Source organism: Typopeltis vanoorti, chromosome 11, assembly GCF_054136105.1.
Source record: "Typopeltis vanoorti isolate ZY-2024b chromosome 11, IOZ_Tvanoo_1.0, whole genome shotgun sequence".
Classification (NCBI taxonomy): domain Eukaryota; kingdom Metazoa; phylum Arthropoda; class Arachnida; order Uropygi; family Thelyphonidae; genus Typopeltis; species Typopeltis vanoorti.
The window spans coordinates 126,860,737-126,880,580 of NC_143559.1; the positions used below are offsets into that span (position 1 = coordinate 126,860,737).

At 37.0% G+C, this 19,844-nt stretch overlaps 1 protein-coding gene across 3 annotated transcripts in view; it reads right to left on the bottom strand.

The window, feature by feature from the left end:
• The window catches only part of LOC150102033 (rab GTPase-binding effector protein 1-like), a 555,334-nt gene that overhangs the window by 250,351 nt on the left and 285,139 nt on the right, over nucleotides 1-19,844 (bottom strand). For all 3 annotated transcript variants that reach the window (XR_016549014.1, XM_090400151.1, XM_090400153.1), the window contains one exon: nucleotides 19,317-19,547. Coding sequence is in view for 2 of the 3 variants with exons in the window: in XM_090400151.1 (XP_090256277.1) it covers nucleotides 19,317-19,547 (231 nt within the window). In the remaining variant the exon portion in view is untranslated. The remainder of the gene's footprint in view (nucleotides 1-19,316; nucleotides 19,548-19,844) is intronic.

Sequence of the window (19,844 nt, forward strand, 5' to 3'; positions counted from 1 at the left end):
GGAAAAATATCTAAAAGAATATATAGTATGGCTTCCCTTGATGAGTTCCTGACTTCTTGAGGTCTCTTAATAATAATAACTTAGATGTCATTTAAAATTATTATTATATAGAGTCAACATACAATCTTAAATATTAATTATCAATAGTGTTTCAACTTACCACATTACAAGAAACATCAGAAACTAATCATTATATACTGCATTATATACACCCATACAAGTTGTGCAGTATATAATGAAGATGTTGCAGAGAAAGGAATAAATGTTTTGAAGGAAAAGAAATTTATTTTTTTCCAATTGCAAATGATATAGCACAGTTTATGAAAGTGGAAATAAGATTTGGAGTAAAAATAAATAAATAAATAAAGCAAATAATTCAATTTATTTGATGTTATGATGGAGGGGAAAAAAGTGCTAAAAAAGTATCCTTCCTGCAGTCACAGAAAAAACTAATTTTTTTGTTTGTTTGTATTAAAAGAGTTATTCAAATTGAGATTGTGGATAAGCCTATTTTTATTAGCTCTAATTTATCATTTTACTCATTTTCAAATTTCTCTTCCTAGAAGCTAATGGATGAGTAATGAAATTTTCATATCCAATCTCGATTTATTGACTGTAATATATTATGCTGTATTTTTTACTAAAATTTTAGAAAGAAAAAAATTTCTTTCAATTTTTTTTCAAGGTTTATATTTCTTCATTTGGATGAAAGGAAGTAAGTAACAAGCAGTTCAAGAAATCAACTTTGTGAAAAATTTCTTAATACAGTATGTAAAGCTAAAGTTTTTGCAGTTTGTTGTGACTAAATGTATATCCCTTGCGATCATCAAAGTGCAATAATGTCAAGAAGTTTCTATTCTGCTTTGTGAGCAAGCCATTATGTTCAAAATGTCATTGCTTATTACTTTTTAAACTAATGAAACCAAGTAAATGTTTCAGTGACTATAATTTAATTTAACAATAATATGAAACAACTGCAGTGAATGCAGCATTCCTTCTAGGTAACAAATCTTGAAATCTTTGAACTTTGATTTCCAAATGTAAGAGGATAAATGATTGATTACTGTATAGGAAGCAAAGGAATAGTTTGTAATAGTGGTTTTTTCCCTTTAGAATAGAATTGCTATTTTGAGTAATGATGCTCTAATAGAGTTAAACTGTAGTAGTAGTGTAAAAATAATCATAATTTAAAATTCTGAATATTTTCACGAATTGTTTATGTTAAAATGTTTATTAGTTTTAATTTCATAACACGCATTGTCGTCACTTGTGATGTGCCCATTATGAAAATTGTTTTATCAAAAGTGATATGAAAAAAAAGTTAAAAAATTGATGTACTTACCAGATTTGATATTTGTATTACTTACAATAATTTTATTGTAATTTAAAATATTAAGTTTTGTGTTTTTATGAAAACATTCTCTCTTGTCGCTAAAGGAGACAACATGTCAGTCATTATTTATACCTAACTTCTTGCTTACCAGTTTCATGGAGTGCGCATGCTCGCCGAGAAGTTTGATGCGTAATTGACAACTGACAAGTTTGGTATCGAAGCAACTAGAGAGTAAACAGGAGAGCGTTCGGAAGGAATTTAGAACATAGGCTGGCAGATATTTAGGTTCAGAGGAACTTGATTTTTTTTTTTATGTGAAAGTCAGAAGAAAATTATTAGTATATTCCAAAAAAGGAATCGTGGAACTATTAAGTTTTAATGTGGAATAAGTATGTGGATAAATAAAAGAAAATATTGCTATATGCGTTTTAAATGGAATATTGGAGGAAACACTAATTGAAAGATTTATAGGAGATTCCGAAAAGGAAATCGTAGAACTGTAAGTTTTTTTTTCCTTTAATTGGAAGAGTTACGACTGTCAATAAGCATTTAGTGAATAAAAGAAGAATTTGCTATTTACGTTCTAAAGGAACGTTCGAGAAAACTCTGATTAGGAAGTTTCATCTATATTAAGGACATCAGATCTAACTATTATTTCTACTGAAGAAAAGAGACCGAATTAAATTCGGAAGAATTAATGTGTGCTACATAAGTGATGAGAAAGGATCCTGTAAAAATGAAGAATAGAGTTAAATATCTTCTGAAAAGGGCCTTGACAGAGAAAGAAACTGGCTATGAACATTTTGTGATTGTGTAAACAAAGTGTTTAGTCTAGTCTTAAGTGTAAGTTTATTTTTAAAAGGCCTTGGATCGAATTAATTTTGTAGTTAGTTATGTAATATTTGTTTGAAGTGTATATATATTGTTTTTGTTATATTAAATGTGTTTATTTTGTATTTTGGTCTTGAGTCAGTGATTATTTGGATTCTGAAAGAAAGAGTGGAGATCATTGCACCAATCGGAGTGAACCCTTGTGCATATATAGGTACACTCGGAAATAAATTAAAAATAATTGTTAGAAACAGAGATCATCTCTATGGTAGGATTAAATATTAAGATAATATCTATGAATATCCTTTCTATATAAAAATAAACACTAAATATTCACAGTAGCATCATGAATAAATTTGAACCAGTAAATGTAATTTCATAAGTGTGCAGAAAAATTGTACTCATGACAATTCATATATACTATGTAGACAAAAGTATTTGGACACCTAGTTGTGGTCAAAAAAATGCATTTTAATTGCATTTCTAGTACTGATTGAGACCAACTTTGGCTAGAATGAGCAACTACCAATTTCTGATATGTCACAACAGGAATATTCTTCCCTTCCTCATGCAACGCTACCCTAATTGCTGCTGCTGTCTAGAGAAAATTCGGTGTTCTAATTCTTACCAAACATGTTCAATAGGGTTGAGATCTGGACTCTGAGCTGACCAGTCCTACACATCAACATTATTTTCTGGAAACCAGTCTCAGACATGCAGTGAAGTATGGCATGGAGCACTGCACTGCAAAGTACTTCCACAGCATTGGAAGCATGAAGTTGTTCAAGTAGTCATCAGATGTCATGGTTTTGGGCATGTCCACCAATGGACCAAGCCTCATCCAACTGAAACACCACCATACCATTACCAAGTCTCCACCAAACTTGACAGTTGAAATGATGCAGTCATCTGGAACGGAACTGTTCCCTAAGTAATCTCCAGATCCAAATAAGATCAGAGTCAAACATTTGGAAACCCGATTTGTCACTACACAAAACCCTTTTCCCAATCATCTATGATCCAGAAACGGCATGAAAGTCACCAGTCCAAACGTCATTTGCCATTGAGAGGGATGATGTGTGGCTTGTTCATAGTAGCTCTAATGGTAACGTAAAGCATGCAACTTTCTGCAGACAATTCTAGTGCTGACAGATGTTCCTGAAGCATATTCCAGGTTGATTGAGAGGTCCACCACTGATGACGTGTGGGATGCTCAAACATTTTGAGACAGAGCTATTCAAATCTTGGTGATGCATGTCTGTGAGTGTCGGTGGCTTCCCAGAGTGTTTTCCTGCTGTGGTAGCATCAATTTTCCATATATCAACGATATAAGCAACAGTGGATTTTGATATACTGAGAAGGGCAGCAATGTCACAGACAGAAAGACCACTGATGTGACACTCAACTACCATCCCATGTTGAAGTTTGCCAGTTCAGCTAAACAAGGCATCTTGACATCAAGTACAGCGCAAAACATGCAGCACATCCCACCTTTTATTACCAGACTTACATAGACATCCCCTGAATATTTGCATGGCACATAAGGCGTCCAAATACTTTTGTCAACATAGTATATTTCTATATATCAAGGATATTGTTCTTGCATATTGCTATTACTAAATATTTTAGAGCAATCCACTATGTAATATCATAATGACATTATTTGATATAAGAATTATATTAGTGCACGGACAGCTCCATGGAGTCCCAAGATTCATTTTGGGAGACCAAAACCATCTGAACAATATCTATTATTATTATAACACCTCCAGGTAGTCCAAAGACTCATCGAGGGAGGGCACCTACTCTACAACTTTCAGTCTCCATCAACCGCAACTACCTTCATCTACACCAACTACCACCACTAGTATTTTCACAGACATTCACAAATATCCATGCCCACGGCAGGATTCGAACCCACAGTCTTTTGGCTGGAGAGCAGATACGCTAACCACTCGGCCAGTGTTAGCTGTCATATCATACATGGTTATGTGGATAGCCATGGTTAGCTATCATACATATCACATTATGTCTATCATAGGGTGGCCGCTAAAGGGCCAGACGGTCGGATGTATATTCAGGGAGCTCCCGAAAGCTAAGTATAATTTTGAATTAAAATTAGAATATAGGTTAACATCATAATGTAATATTGTCTAATTTTGGTAGTTTGTTGTGTCTGTGTGATTTTGGTGTGAATTCCGTCATTTAATTCAGTATTTAACGAAACGTTTCATAGATTTGAATATGGCGCCAATGTGACATAAGATAATGGCGTCCAAAAATACGACGCCATTGTTCAAAAAAAACTATAATGTGAGAGAATTTGTCCAATGTGATGTGTGTGGAATGTATGCATTCCTGAATGAGGCTGGAGTTTGGATTGAAAGTGATAGTGGTGGGAGAATGTGCAGAAAGTGTAAGCAAAGTGAGGAGTTGAAGTATGTGTCAGGTTGTGAGACAGTTATGGTTGAAGAAAGCCAGAATGAGAGTGAAAATAGTGGCTTGATAGGGAATGGCGATGTACAAGATGGCAATGAGAGCGCTGATCTAAGAAAGAGTGAGAGCAACTATACAGAAAGAGAAAATGGTTTGAATGATAAAAAAAATGAGGAATTATTTGTAGGAAGTGAGATCGCTAGGTTGTGCACAGTGATACAAAATGCGCAGTGGCAATTAGAGCACCTGCAAAACTCTTTCCAGAGTGATTCGGCTAACATAAATAAACAGCGTAACAGTGGGAGAGTTTCTGAAATGAAGGAAAGAGTGTTGTATGGTGACTTGTTATTAAGAGGAGTGATAGATGGGAGTGTAACTAAATCGTACTTACCGGGTGCGAAATTTAAGGATGTAAGTGAGAGTATTAGAGTGCAAAACCAGAGGGTGAAAGAATTAATAATTGTGGTGGGTACGAATGAATTGAAAGGTGATAAATTTTTTATGAGAGAGGACTTGAAAGTATTGTTAAAGGTAGTGAAAGAAAAGAGTGACAGAGTTAAAATGGCGAGTCTGTTGCCACGGTATGACAGAGAGGAGTTTGGAAGGAGGGCCATAATCGCAAATGACATTATGCGCAGGTTATGCAGACGGTGTGGTGTGGAATTCGTGGACGTGTGGAATGAGTCTGATGGGCGAAAGGAATTATACAAGATGGATGGCCTGCATTTGAATGGACTTGGTGTGCGGAGACTGGAAAAAGTGTTGCTGAATGAAGTGAAAATGGATGTGCAGAACCAGGGAAACTAGAACTACCAAGGGGGGGGGGGGGAGTGGATATGCAAACTTCAGTGAGACAGTTGAGTGTAAAAATGTATATAATGTACCTGAGCCAGCACTAAGGACAAAAAATGGGAATGGGACATTTAGAATAACGCATCAAGATAGGGGTGGGACAAAGGGATCACTGCATTTCATGTATACTAATGCCAGGAGTATTTGGAACAAGAAGGAAGAATTTTTAGCCTTGATTGGCTCTTCCTGGCCACAAGTTATTGGCATTAGTGAAACATGGCTGATGGAAGATGATATAGTTAGTGGGATAGAATGTGTAGGTTATAGTGTGTTTAGGAGGGACAGAGAGAATAAAATGGGAGGAGGAGTGTTATTGATGATAGCTGATGAACTGCAGCCAAGGAGAATTGAAGTTGTATTGCAGGATAGTGAAAGTAGCTCATTTGAGGCTATTTGGTGTGAGATTGAGACTGGCAGAATAAAATATACAGTTGGGTGCTGCTATAGACCAGGTGATGGAATAGATGGTGGAGATAGTATGCATAAACAAATTGGTGAAATGAGTGGAAGGAGGGTAATTATTATGGGGGAGTTCAACTATGGTAACATTGATTGGAAGGAGGAGAGGACACATGTGAGGAAGGAAATGGATTTTATTCAATTATTAAAGGATAACTATATGAGACAGCATGTAATGGAAAATACTAGGGGTGTGAGAGTGCTTGACCTGGTAATAGCATCTCACAATTTGACTGTAATGAATATGACTATGTTGCCACCTATTGGTGAGAGTGATCATAAGGTCTTGATTTGGGAGGTAGCTAAAGGTGTGGAATTTTTGATTAAGACAGGGTATATGTAGAATTACCGTGCTGGCAAGTTTGACAAGCTTAGGAGATTGCTTGGATCAGTGCCATGGCATGTACAACTGCAAGGGCTGGATGTCGATAGAGCATGGGAAGTGGTCAAGGAGCATTTACGGAAGGTTATGGCTGATTGTATACCTAGGTTCCGAATAGTAAAAAAAGTAGGGGTTAAATGGATGAATAACACCATTAAGCTTGAGCTGCAAAAAAAAGAAACAACTGTGGAGGGAATTTAAAGAAAGGGGTGACCTGCAGGCACACGAACAGTATAAAGTGCAGGCCAGAAGGATAACGAGTGTGGTAAAAACAGCAAAAGCCGATTATGAAAGGAAACTAGCTATAGAAGCAAAAGAGAATCCCAAACAGTTTTTTCAATATGCTGCAAGCAAGAAAAAACTGTACATGGCAAAATGATTTTAAGGAATGATGATGGTAAGGAGGTCACTGAACCAGTCGATATAGTGGAGTTACTGAGCGTGAACTTTGCAAAAGTATATCATCCAGGTGGTGACATTGAAAAATAAAGGAACCATTAGGTTATACGGGAATTGTGATGAATGAAGTGGAGGTGAATAGTCTATTACAGAACCTTAATGTGACTACATCTGTGGGATTGGATGGTATACCGGCACGGGTCTTGCGTGAAGCGGCTAAGGAATTATCAGTGCCCTTGACCATGTTGTTTAATCTGAGTCTCGGGTCTAGTTTAGTCCCGAAGACGTGGAAAGAGGGGAAAATAGTTTCACTGCATAAAGGAGGATCCAAGACTACTGTTGCAAATTACCGACCAATCAGCATATTAGGAGTCGTTGTCAAGGTCTTGGAGAAAGTAGTCAAGGGAAAAATAGAGGAATGGATTGATGAAAATGAGATACTGTACAGGGGACAGCATGGCTTTGTGAAGGGTAGATCATGCCTCAGTAACTTGCTCAAGTTTTATAACAAGGTGACGGCAGAACTGGATAAGGGAAATGGGTTTACAGCGATACTGATGGACCTAACAAAAGCGTTTGACAGGATACCACATGGAATTCTAATCCGTAAACTACAACATATGGGAATGGATATAGGGTTGGTGAGATGGGTAGGTGGGTAGTTGATGGAGCGATATCAAAGAGTAGTTTATTCAGGAGTAGAGTCCAAAAGATGGCCTGTGACCAGTGGTGTGCCGCAGGGTTCTGTTCTTGGACCACTGCTGTTTAATCTGTTCATTAACGATATAGGGAAGGATCTAAGTGGAACAGTTCATTTGTTCGCTTCGCTGATGACGCAAAGTTGGGTAGGGCGATAGTGAATGTAGAAGATGTCAAAGTCTTGCAGGATGACTTAGATAGATTGGAGTTCTGGGCTAAGGAGAATGGATGTGAATTTAATGTGACAAAATGTAAGGTTATGCATTTTGGGGTGAAAAGATTGGCAGCAGTATACCACATTGGTGGAACTGTACTCCAGGAGATTGAGGAGGCCAGGGACTTGGGAGTGTTGGTGGATAGGGAGATGAAGTTTAGGGGGCACATTGCAAAAGTAGCTAAATCAGCTCATCAACTCACTTGGTTGTTGAAAAATACCTTGACGAGCAGAGACAAGCAAGTTATTGTACCTCTGTACTGAGCCCTGATAAGACCTCATCTCGACTACTGTGCCCAGATTTGGTCACTTCGGTTCCTTCTTGATGGGGAGGAGGTGGAGAGGATCCAGAGGCGAGTGACTAAGATGATAGCAGGTCTATGGAATGAACCATATGAGAACAGGTTGAAGATTTGTGGGTTGCAGAAACTAGTTGATAGGCAGAAAAGGGGAGATATGATTGAGACATTTAAATTGCTAAAAGGATTCTATAGGATTAATTCAGAGGATATTTTTGAGATCTGGTGGTGGGAGATACTAGGGGACACCTATGGAAGCTGGGCAAGAGTGTGGTTAGCAGGGTGTTAGAACTGGGTTCTTTACTTTTAGCGTGGTAAATGAGTGGAATAAGCTGCCAGAGTCTGTTGTGGGTGCTATGACAGTGAGCGAGTTCAAGGCAAGGTATGATAGATACTGTGAGAATGTCGAATAGTTGTGTGGACATGGTGTTCAGGGCCTCCCTTGATGAGTCTAAGGACTCCCTGGAGTAGCCCGAAATAATAATAATAATACCTAATGTAAAATAACTGACACTGGGATTTATTAGAATGTAATAGTAAAATAATTATACTGACTAGTTTTGCCACATATTCTAGTGGGTTCTTCTGGGTTACAAAGAACAAAATAAATGAGTAAACACGAATCATTACATAACTAAATAACGGAAGATGTAGGAGAGTTATATAAAATGGTTCACATTTATCCTTTTATTGTATTCCTTTTTGTTCTTTGTAATCCAGAAGAAGCCACTAGAATATGTGGCAAAACTAATAAGTATAATCACCTGTCCTACTATGCTCTAATAAAACCCAATGTCGGTTATTTTACATCACATTTGTTTTTTGGTCTCTTTTATATAATCATCATACCTCTCCTTGAAACAATTAACAGACACAAGCACTTACAATTGACTCAGCCAACCCATTCTATTCATTCACCATTCTCTAAACAAAAAATCTAGTTCTCAAGCCCTTACTAGCCACACTCTTACCCAACTTCCCAGAACGATCTCTTGATCTGCTTTCTCTAGCCAAATGTTAAAACATTTCCCCTGCATCAATCCTATAAAATCCTTTAAGTAAAGTAAATGTCTCCATCATCTCCCCCCTTTCTTTTTTTGCCTATCAACCAAATTTTGCAATCCACAAACTCTCAAGCTATCCTCAAAAGGAGCATTCCTCAGACCACTCACCATCTTGGTACTTGCCACTGAATTCTCTCCACCACTTCCTCATCTTCGGAAAAAAAAAAAAAAAAAAAAAAAAAACTCGGGCACACAGTAATCCAGATGTGGTCACGTCAGGGCTATATAAAGAGGAATGATAACTTCCTTGTATCTGCTAGTTGGTGTGTACTTCAATAACCAAGTAATCCTGTGAGCTACCTCAGCTACTTTAGCAATAGGCACTCTAAAATTCAACTCTCTATCTACCACTATCCCCAAATTCCTGGCTTCATCAATTTCCTGGAGTACAGTTCCATCAATGTGGTACACAGTTTGTAATTGATTTAGCCCAAAATGTATAACCTGACACTTTTCCACATTAAATTGACATCATTATGTTTTACCCATACTGTCAGCCTATTCAAATCATCCCATAAGCTCTGTACATCACCATGATTAACTACTACCCTATCCAACTTTTTATCATCAGAAAACAGCTGAATATCTTCCTTCAAATTATTTACCATCATTTATGTACAAATTAAACAGCAGTGGTCCAAACACAGAGCTCTGTGGCACACCACTAGTTACCTGGCTTCTCCTTCTCCGTATAGAACTTTTTGATATTTGTTCAACAACCACCATTTTATCCATATTACCAGTTTCATATCCATCCATATTTGTTGCAGTTTGCATTATAAAGTTCCATGTGGTAGCCTGTCAAATGCCTTTGAAAATCCAGAAGTGTCAATGTGTAGCCATCCCCTTTATCCAACTCAGCTGTCACTCTATTATGAAAAAGTTAGTAGATCACTAACTTTTTGTGAAGGGTCATTCATGCCTAGTAAGGCATTCTCGAATTCTCTTTTTGACCAACTTTTCCAATACTTTTACCACCGCTACTGAGATACTGATTGGGCTATAATTTGCTTCCACAGACTTAGATCCTCCTTAATGCAAAGGGAATATTTTGCCCTACTTCCACACTAGTCAAAGGCAGCAACAGTTTCCCCTGAAGATCTCTTAAAATGCAAGCTGATATCCCATCTGATCCCATAGCTATATTTGCATTCAGATTCTGCAATATCTTAAGTACCTCCAATTCATCAACCTGTTTTCACATCAGTTCCTGTCACCTTTGCTATAACAATACCTTTACTTAGATGATATATCCCTGCAAAATGGACACTCAGTAGCTCAACAATTTCATATGCCTATGTTACCTTTCTACCATATGCACTCATTAAAGTTATCTTTCCATAGTAATTCTTCCTCCTACTTGTCACATAACGAAAAACTCTGGGATTTACTTCAGCCTGTTCAGCTAATTTCTTTTCATAATCCGAGTTTGCCTTCTTTATCATGCAGATCGCCTTTCTTCTTACATATCCTCCAAAACATTCATTTTTTGCAGCTCATGCTTATTTATACTACTCATCCATCTAACTCCTACCCGATTTACCCAACTGACCTTGGGTATACTTGTGATATTGCTTCCTCCCTTGACTATCACCCATGCACTGTGAACATCCTTTCTCTGCAGAGTTTCATATCATGGTACTATTTCAAGCTGCCTTCTAAGTGTATCATAATCAACTGCCTTGTAGTTCAACATGTACCCCTTCTTAACTGGAATTTCCACGTTTGTCACCTTCAAAGTTAAGACCACACGGTCACTTACTTTCCCAACTGGAGGCAACATAGCCACCTTAGTTATGGACAGGTCTTCTGATCCTATGAATAGAACCAACACTCTCGTAACCTGAGTTCCTTCTGTTACATTCTGCTTTAAGTAATTTTCTCTCAGTAGGTATATAAATTTCATTTCCTATTTCCATCCTGCCATGTGATCTTTCCTCCTTCAAGTGAACCTTGACAACTAAATGGCAGGGTTCACTTCAGCATTGCAATTATTATCAGAGTTGTATTTACAATTTTTGCTATATAAACCACGAACTTCAACTTCCTGTCTACTAAAACTCCAAGATCCCTAGCTTCATCAGTTTCTTCAAGCATAATCCCACCAATATAATACAACACTGGATATCTAATTGCATCAAAGAGGATGGCTGAAGAACAACCTTGATGTAATTAGATGCTTACAATTCAGACTATTCAAATACTTCTGTAAGCACTGTATATCAACAACACTCCTGATTACCTTAGCACTCTTTGCATCATTGGCAATTAACTGTATGTTGAATGTCAAATCCTTTCCAATGTCATTAACGTTCAGACTAATACTTTATAATATTTATACTATATAATACATTATAATATTTTATAATCCAATCCCATATTCTCCAATTTATTCAACTGTCTTCCAGACTGTATTTTGCCAAACGCCTTAGCAAAATTCAAACGTATCATGGTGTATCCAATCTCTTTGTCTAACTCAGTGGTAACATCATTATAGAATGTGAGCAAGCTGCTAAAACATGACCTTCCCTTAGTAATCCCATGCTGTTCATTGCAAAGTAGAGATTCTCTGTCAACACATTTTTGAATGCAAGCAATAACCAACTTTTCCAAACTCTTCACCACCACCACCACCCCTGAGATATTGATTGGTCGACAGCTGGATACACTGGTCTTTGCAATACCTTTGTGAAAAGGTATTATCATATATTCTTTCCACTCTTGCAGAATCTTCTCTGTTCTGAGACTCAAATTATATAACTTGGTCAAGGGAATAGCCAATTCAGCTGAACACTGTTTTAGCATCCGTGCTGATATCCCATCAATTCTTATTGCAGAATTCTTATTCAGTTTGTGCAACAGCTCTAGTACTTCCTCCTCATTCACGAGTTTTCTCGTACAGTGAAGAGGTAATGGTGAGTTCAATTTTGCATCTACTTTAATATGACATATACCAGGTTTATAGCTTTCAGCAAACTAGCTGCTCATTAGTTAAACAATCACTCCATCATCGGTCACCAGCATACCATCTGCATTCAGTAGTTATTCTTTCAAATTCATTCTTTCTTTCACTTGCAACATAACCATAGAATTCTTTGGGGTAGTGTTTAACTTGCAGTCAGTTATTTTTACTCAGGCTTAGCTTTCTGCACAACACTTGTGACTCTTCTGGTCTGCTGTTTATAATTATCATAGCTGATATCACCCTTATCCACACAGTATTCCTTCCACATAATCTTTTTCTTAAGAATCTCTTGATTAATTAGATTTCACTCCTACTCTATTTATTCTTTGAACTCTAGAGACACATTTAAGTATTTTTTAAACACTTCTCATGCACTGTCGATATCCTTCTCATCCAAAAACTGATACCATGGTACAGAACTCAGCATACTCCTCAGGTGGTCAAATTTCCTGCTTTGTAGGTCACAGCATGTAACATTTTTTTAATTGAATATTTATAAATTTAGCCACTCACTTCCCAAGTGAGTACCACATGTTTACTGTCACAAACTAAAGACAGAATTGTTATGCCTTTAACTGAAACCCCCCCTTTGACACTATAATCAGATCTAATACTCTTTGACCTCGAGTTCCTTCTGTCACATGCAGCTTGAGGAATTTATTGAGCTGTTTGCAACAGCTCAATAAATTCAGTTTAATTTTTCTCAGGCGATTTCACAGGCTACCCAATCAATGTTTAGATAATTAAAGTCTTCTGTGATGATTACTCTTTTTGTGATCATCTTCTCTAGTTGGTGATGCATTTCTTCATCACTAGTAACTGATCCACCAGGTCTGTAACAACATCCTGCTATATAATTGATCTTGTTAGATTCTACCTCACACTAGATGGCTTCAAACTCGCTGCCACATGAAATACCATTAGTAATAGTACTACTACCATCATAGATCTCAACTCTAACTGGATTCAAGTAGTCCAATATCATTAGCAGCATGCCTCCTCCTCTCCTATCCTGTCTATCCTTCCTAAAAAATACTGTATCCTTTTCATTCAATACGTAAGTATGTCTGCTTCTTATAGCCAGGTCTCACTAATGCCTACAATATGAGGACCCAATATATTAACCAAGCCAATAAACTCTACTGCTTTTGTTTTTGATACTCCTAGCATTCATGCCAAGACATAATAAGTTACCTGCATGCTCTTGTCTGTGTTCAGCTTGACGCAGTTAGACAACTTGCAGATCTCTGTTCTTATCTTGTTCCTTACTTATGCAGACATCTTTACATGTTTGATAGGTCTGAACCAGACGAACACAATCATTCTCCCCTTCATAACCATTTCCATAATAATAACAATCATTCCTATCATTAACACAGTTACTTAGCATTGCCGCTCTTACACAGATTCTCAATTCCTTCCATCAGAATTCAGTTTCCCTTATCTCTGTGTTAGGTCTCATATCAATTAATAATCTTTCAAGACTCTTGATGCAAGTGCATTCAAGTATCAACCACCCATCAAACTTAATCCACATATTCAAAAACTCGCATCCATTCCTTTTGCACAGCCTATGCATTGAATCCTTTGCCATCATCCTGTTCTTCATAAATAACTTCCATCATATCTACTAACAATTATAGGTAACATACTAACAATTTTTACTTTCTCACTCTTCACTTTTAATTCTTCCAACAATCTTTTCATATCCTCTCTCGTACTGAATTTATTACTAGTTAAGTCATTGGTACTGTAAAATCGTGTATAGAAGGATTTTTGTACAAAAATTCCTTATAAACTGATTTTACTGGAAAACAAAATTCTATTCAATTTACTTGTGGTTAATTAGCAATTTTTTTAATGTTAGTACTATGGAAATTTTTTTGTGAATTGTTAAATAATCTAACTGCCAAAATTTTGTAAAGAACAAAGAAAGTTAAGTAAATTAAATTGTGACAAAAGAAAGTTCCAGACAAAGAAATATTCCAGACGGATTAATTTATGACCTAAGGCAATTACTATGGTGAAGGTCAAGTATGTACGGGGGTTTCCCGCCTTAACAGAACAACGGAAAAAGGTGGCGGGTGGAGACCCAGGAAATACCCAAGGGATAAAAAACGTAGCAGAACCCAAGGTCAAGTGAGCAAGATAAAAGGGGGGAGGCATCGGCTGAAAAGGGGATTACATAAGTTACGAGAAGGGTACGATGACATAAGTTACGATGGGAGTTATGGCAACGGAGGTCACAGGTTGCAGGGTCACAACAGAGTTTGGTATTTGTCGTCGGAGATGGTTCGTAGCCATCAACGGGAATTTTCGTAGGCCTTAGTAGAGGTGAATCGTCTTCAGGTGAAAAGCCACGTAGAAGGGGAGGCCGTATCGATGTTTATAGCAGAATAAGTTCTTCTTTGTTGTGTTCTGGATCCAGGTTCAGGAAAGCTGTACCGATTTAAGGTCGAAGTCCTATGTTCCAGTCCATAGATGCCAGAAGTGTGAGATAACTCATTTTGAGTTTGTTTCTGAGGAAAGTTATTATTGGATTTTTATGCTGCCAAGTTTCCTGATGTTTGCAAAAATAAGAAATAACCTGATCAATCCCAGAAAAAGGTACCCGTGCACGTAGCCAAGATCGGAAAGTAACAGAAGAAAATTATTTCAAGAATCTATTAGAGTGGACTAGACGACTATTACAAAGTAAGATTTAATATATTGTTTTCTACTAGAGACAGAATTTGTGACGGTGATTTGTCTAAAGCTCTTTTGATAATAGTGCTTGAGGACTGTAGGCATTAAGCTAATCATTGAACTATCTTGTTCAATTGTGTGAGAGAAAAACTAGCATTAGTTTAAGGTGAAACATTATGTGCTTAATATTTTTTTTTGCTAAGCTTGCATTCTGTTTAGCATGTGTAAAATTGCTTTGTGTGTGACTAAGTGTTAGTTAAAAAGAGATACCATAGACATGTTGTTTTTAAGAGAATGTTTACTTAACCCCTTAACATACAAAGACGTCCGTGACACGTCTTTTGTTTATTGCACCAAAATTGATTTTGAATTTTGATTTCACATATAAAGACAACCGAATATAGACGCTAGATAATCTTGTGCCTAATTCCTTTCGGCCGAGAAAAGTTGCCAACAGCATGTATCGGCTATTTCGTTTGCGTTTGCACAAATTCATCATTATTTGAAAAATAATGATGAAATTGATCCAGCAAATCACCCTCGCCCAAAAAATTGGCAGAAAAACGAACGCATTCTGATTTTTAATTGGTACATTAAGGGGTTAAGAGGATTAATTGTATTTCCAAACATGAGTTGCTGTTGAAGTATAGAACCTGAAATAGCTTGTAATTTTAATATAAACCCATTTGTACATTCATTAAGTATGAATAAATTGTTTTCCATGTCAAATAATTTGCCTGATTCCTGCATACCAATGCACTGTTCATAAAAATCGAATCTGTGTGTCCTAGAATATTGAGTAGCCACGACTGTAGAACAGAAATTTTGCGTTGCTAGATTTAGTAATAACAGAGAAAGGTTCTGTGTTTTGCTGAGTGTTTTTCTTTGGAAGGATATTCAACTCCTATCCACGAATTTTGATGGCGCAGTCAGAAATCAAATAAATTTTCAGAATTCAATTCAGAAAAACGCCAGTTGTTCAGACAAAGAGATTGGCTTCAGTCAGAGGCAATTTCTTAGTTCTGAAGGTTTTGTGCATGTGAAAAATTTTATTTGTGGCCTTGAGACAAAAGGAGGATAAAGGTTGAATGAGAGGATTAAAAATTAAAAGCCTAAATCAAACAATGTATTAAGAGCTCGGGAATACGACTATTAAAGTAAAGTTAAATTAAATAGAAATTTTGAAGATAAGTTTTGAATAAGATAATCGTGAATTTTTACAAAGACGCAGGTGACCACAAAGATTTAATATAATCTCTCACATTTTACAATGGTGCAGTCGACAGGATTTAATTCACGCAATTAATTAGTCAAAATTGTGAATTAAAGTGAGCAGGTTTTGGTATACAATCAGGCAGTTATAACTTGGAAAAATTTTTGTGAAGTCTTAAAATTTTGAGAGTTAACACGTTCATTGCCAAGCTGAAAATTGGAATTTCGTGTGGTGGCCAAATTTTTTTTATTTAATTTTTATTGTGCTCAAAATAAGTTAAATATATTATTTATATGCTTTTATTATTATGTACATAGGATTTATGCACTCTAAATATCTATTACGCGATATCGCGTGATATGTAATTCGGTCAAATAAGTTACATATTTTACAAATAAAAAACATTTAAATATAATAATTATAACTTTAATTATCAGTCTTTTATAATCACATAGAATTTTTAAAAATAACGTATAAATAGAAAAAAATAATTATCAAAAATCAACATTTATAGGGAACTTACTAAAAAAAAAACCAAAACAATACTCAAAATAAATAAAAACCAAACTTCAAGCACGCTAAACCAACGAATAACTAAACAAAATCGTCGCCTTGTCTGAATGCCGCCACTGTGCACACTGGCTAACATAAACAATAGACAATGGCTGGCGGCCATCCCCATTCCACGAAAGTTGATCCCTTCCCTAGTAGCCAATATAAATATTACGCGCCGTTTCGTTGTGGCCACTATACTATTCCGCTTAGAAACTTGATAGCGTTGTCCACGCGATAACGTGTGATCGGCTGCACGGTGAGAACTCGCATCACGCGATAGACAATGAATGTGTTGCATCACAAGTGGCCCAGTGGCACCCTAATAAGGAAATTAGGAGATAACTGGTCTAGGCATAGAACTCAAAACAACAGAGGAGTTAACGGTAGATTAAGTTCAGCGAGAGCCCGCACAATCCTTAGTGTACTAAGGATTGTGGTGGCTCTCCCTGAACTGTCAATCCAAATCAACCGTGCACAGAGCCTATAGGATGCAAAATGTGGCTTTAGCAGAAATGAAAGGAAGGGTGCCCCTAACAATTGAGCAGGGCTTGGTTGAGGATGTCCCATGTGAAGTTTTGCTCGACACAGGAGCTCACGTTTCTATCATTCCTAAGTCGCTATTTATGAAATTAGATGGTATAAGTTCGAATAACATCATTGAAATGGCAAGGCCCATCAAAATAACAGGGATTGCTAAGACTGAGCTCCTCACGTCAATGAAAGTAAATATAAAGCTCTCCATGCCATGTTTCCCTGTAAGTCTATCACATGAACTGCCAGTTCATGTGATAGACTTACAGGGAAACATGGCATGGAGTCACAGTTACCCCGAAGTCACAGATACTATCGATCAAATCATACTGGGTCTCGATTTCTTGGAGAAATACCACTTTAATGCAACTTTGCTAAAAGAACAATACCCCTCTGTGGAATAGAATACCAGCCCAAATTCAGAGTAGGGAGAGAAGAGATGAGTGAGCGCTAGAAATTGAAGTAGTGAAGTCAGATGAGGGACCCTTGAACTGGAAAGAAACATTGTTATGGAATGCTGCCAGTTGGACAAAGTCAGCGGAGGAAAGGAACGAAATAGAGGAGTTCTTCTCCTTGATATTTCAGAATTTTCCTAAGGTCTTCACCGAAGAGATCACCTCATTGTCCTGCACTGACAAAGTTGAGCATGCAGTCCAAATTACGTCTACTTCCCCGGTCTATGTAAAGCAGTATCAAACTCCCATCAAACACATGGAGAAGCTACAGGACTATGAGAGGGCAGGCATCACTGAGAAGTCAAACTCTCAATGGATCCTTTCATATTGGTTGAAAAACCCAATGGCAGTTTAAGATTTGTATTAGATCTGAGGGAGGTGAATAAGGTCACCAAACCTATTGACTTTCCTTTATGTAAAATTGAAGAAATGTTAATAGGTCTAGATGGAGCAAGGTACTTCTCAAAGCTGGATCTGAATTCAGAATATTTTCAAATTTCCCTTCGGAGGGAAGACAGAAAATACTTTGCCTTCACTACAAGATGGCAAAAGTATCAGCTCTGTCGACTCCCTCAAGGAGTAAGAAACTCAACCATGAGCTTCCAATCTCTAATGAATTCAATCCTATCAGATGTGTTGGGAAGGGGAGTCATATGCTTCCAGGATGACCTGATTTACTCCTCAGAATTGAGAAGCCACAAAGAAATTCTATTAAGTGTCCTGAATAGGTTAAACAAGGCACGACTCTCCTTAAAGTGCTCTAAATGTCAATTTTTCCTAGGTGAAGTCTAGTACTTAGGACACGTTGTCAGTGAGGCTGGGATAGTCCCCACTCAAGATAATGTTATTGCAATTCTAAAGGCCAAGGGCCCAACAACTGTGAGATAGATTTGCAGGTATATAGGAATGGTTAACTTCTATAGGAAGTTCATTCCTGATTGTTCCAAGTTAATGGAACCCATCATTAAGCTAACAAAGAAGGGGGTCAAGTTTACTTGGGGGGGGGGGGGGGGAAGAACAGCAGTGTGCTTATAACTCCCTAAACCTTGCCTTGACTAGGTCACCCGTTCTTGCATACCCTAGGTTCGGAAGGACATTCTACCTCTTGGCTGATGCTTCCTATGACACCATTGCCTCAGTCTTAGAACAGCAGGATGGGGAAGATTTCAGACCAATAGTGTTCATTAGTAGAAAGCTTTCATCCTCTGAACTAAACTACTCAGTGATAGAGGAGGCACTAGCCACAGTATTCTCTCTTAGAAAATACTTGAATTTTCTGTTACTGGGACAACACATCATCTTATGACGATATGAGAGATAAGAACCAGAGGATAATTCGATGGACTCTGAAACTACAGGAGTTTAATGTTGAAATCAAGTATATCCCTGGGAAAACGAATGTGGTCGCAGATTATTTGTCAAGATAATCGTGAATTTTTACAAAGACACAGACGACAACAAAGATTTAATATAATCTCCTGCATTATACAGTACCTACCAGAATTACGTTATAACCCATTCATCAGTGACATGCTTTATGATTGCGTTACTGTACCAAAAAAAATCAGATTGTAAAAACGTTGTTTTTACAATCTGATTGTAAAAGCAACGGGAATTTTATACTGGATAAAATCACGCAACTTTAGCTCACCCTACAAAGATGTCTTGGCCACCACTGTTCTGCTATGCATAGGTGCTCTACCAACATTTAGCTTAAGGAAATATCCACGTTTTACTTATAGCTCAATAACTCAGCTTATTTCGCTCACACGTATAAAACAGTTAAACACAATGCTTTAACTCAGAATTATTACCAATAATTTGAAAAACATTATTTATATTCCTTGAACTCCCAAAAACATATATAATGTAAACAACATGTGCCTTCGTATGCAAGTGTGTAATATTAGCATCTGATAAAATTTCAAACTTCACTACACCCACCTTCTTCTGATTTATCAACATGTGCTAATTGCCTTTCTTGTTCTAATTTTTCTGCATCTCTGCGCTGTATTTCAGCAATCTGACGTTGTTGTTCCGCTGTGAGGACACTTTGCATTCGTCGCATATCCATAAACTGGAGTCGCTGTGCTTCTAGAAATTGATCATTAGCCATCTGCCAAGTTCGTTTCAGTGACGCATGTTCTCGTTTTTCTTTCTCAAGCAGCTGACATACTGAAATATATAATATTACATTTGAATAAAATCAATGAAAATTTAAAAATATGTATTTTTAAAGCAAGCACAGTGAGATCAGTTAAATCACATTCTGCTATAATAATTTTCTGCTCAGACAAAGCTGGTACAGAATGGAATTTCATAGCATGACATTAGGTTCTGTAAAGTATTCTAGACGTCTGTCTGGTTAAAAAATAGTGGGCAGAAAAATCCTTAATTTTGCATTAATAAAAAATAAAAAACATTACAACTAAATTCTTCAACTATGTCTTTTAAGTAGAGCAAACGAGGGTG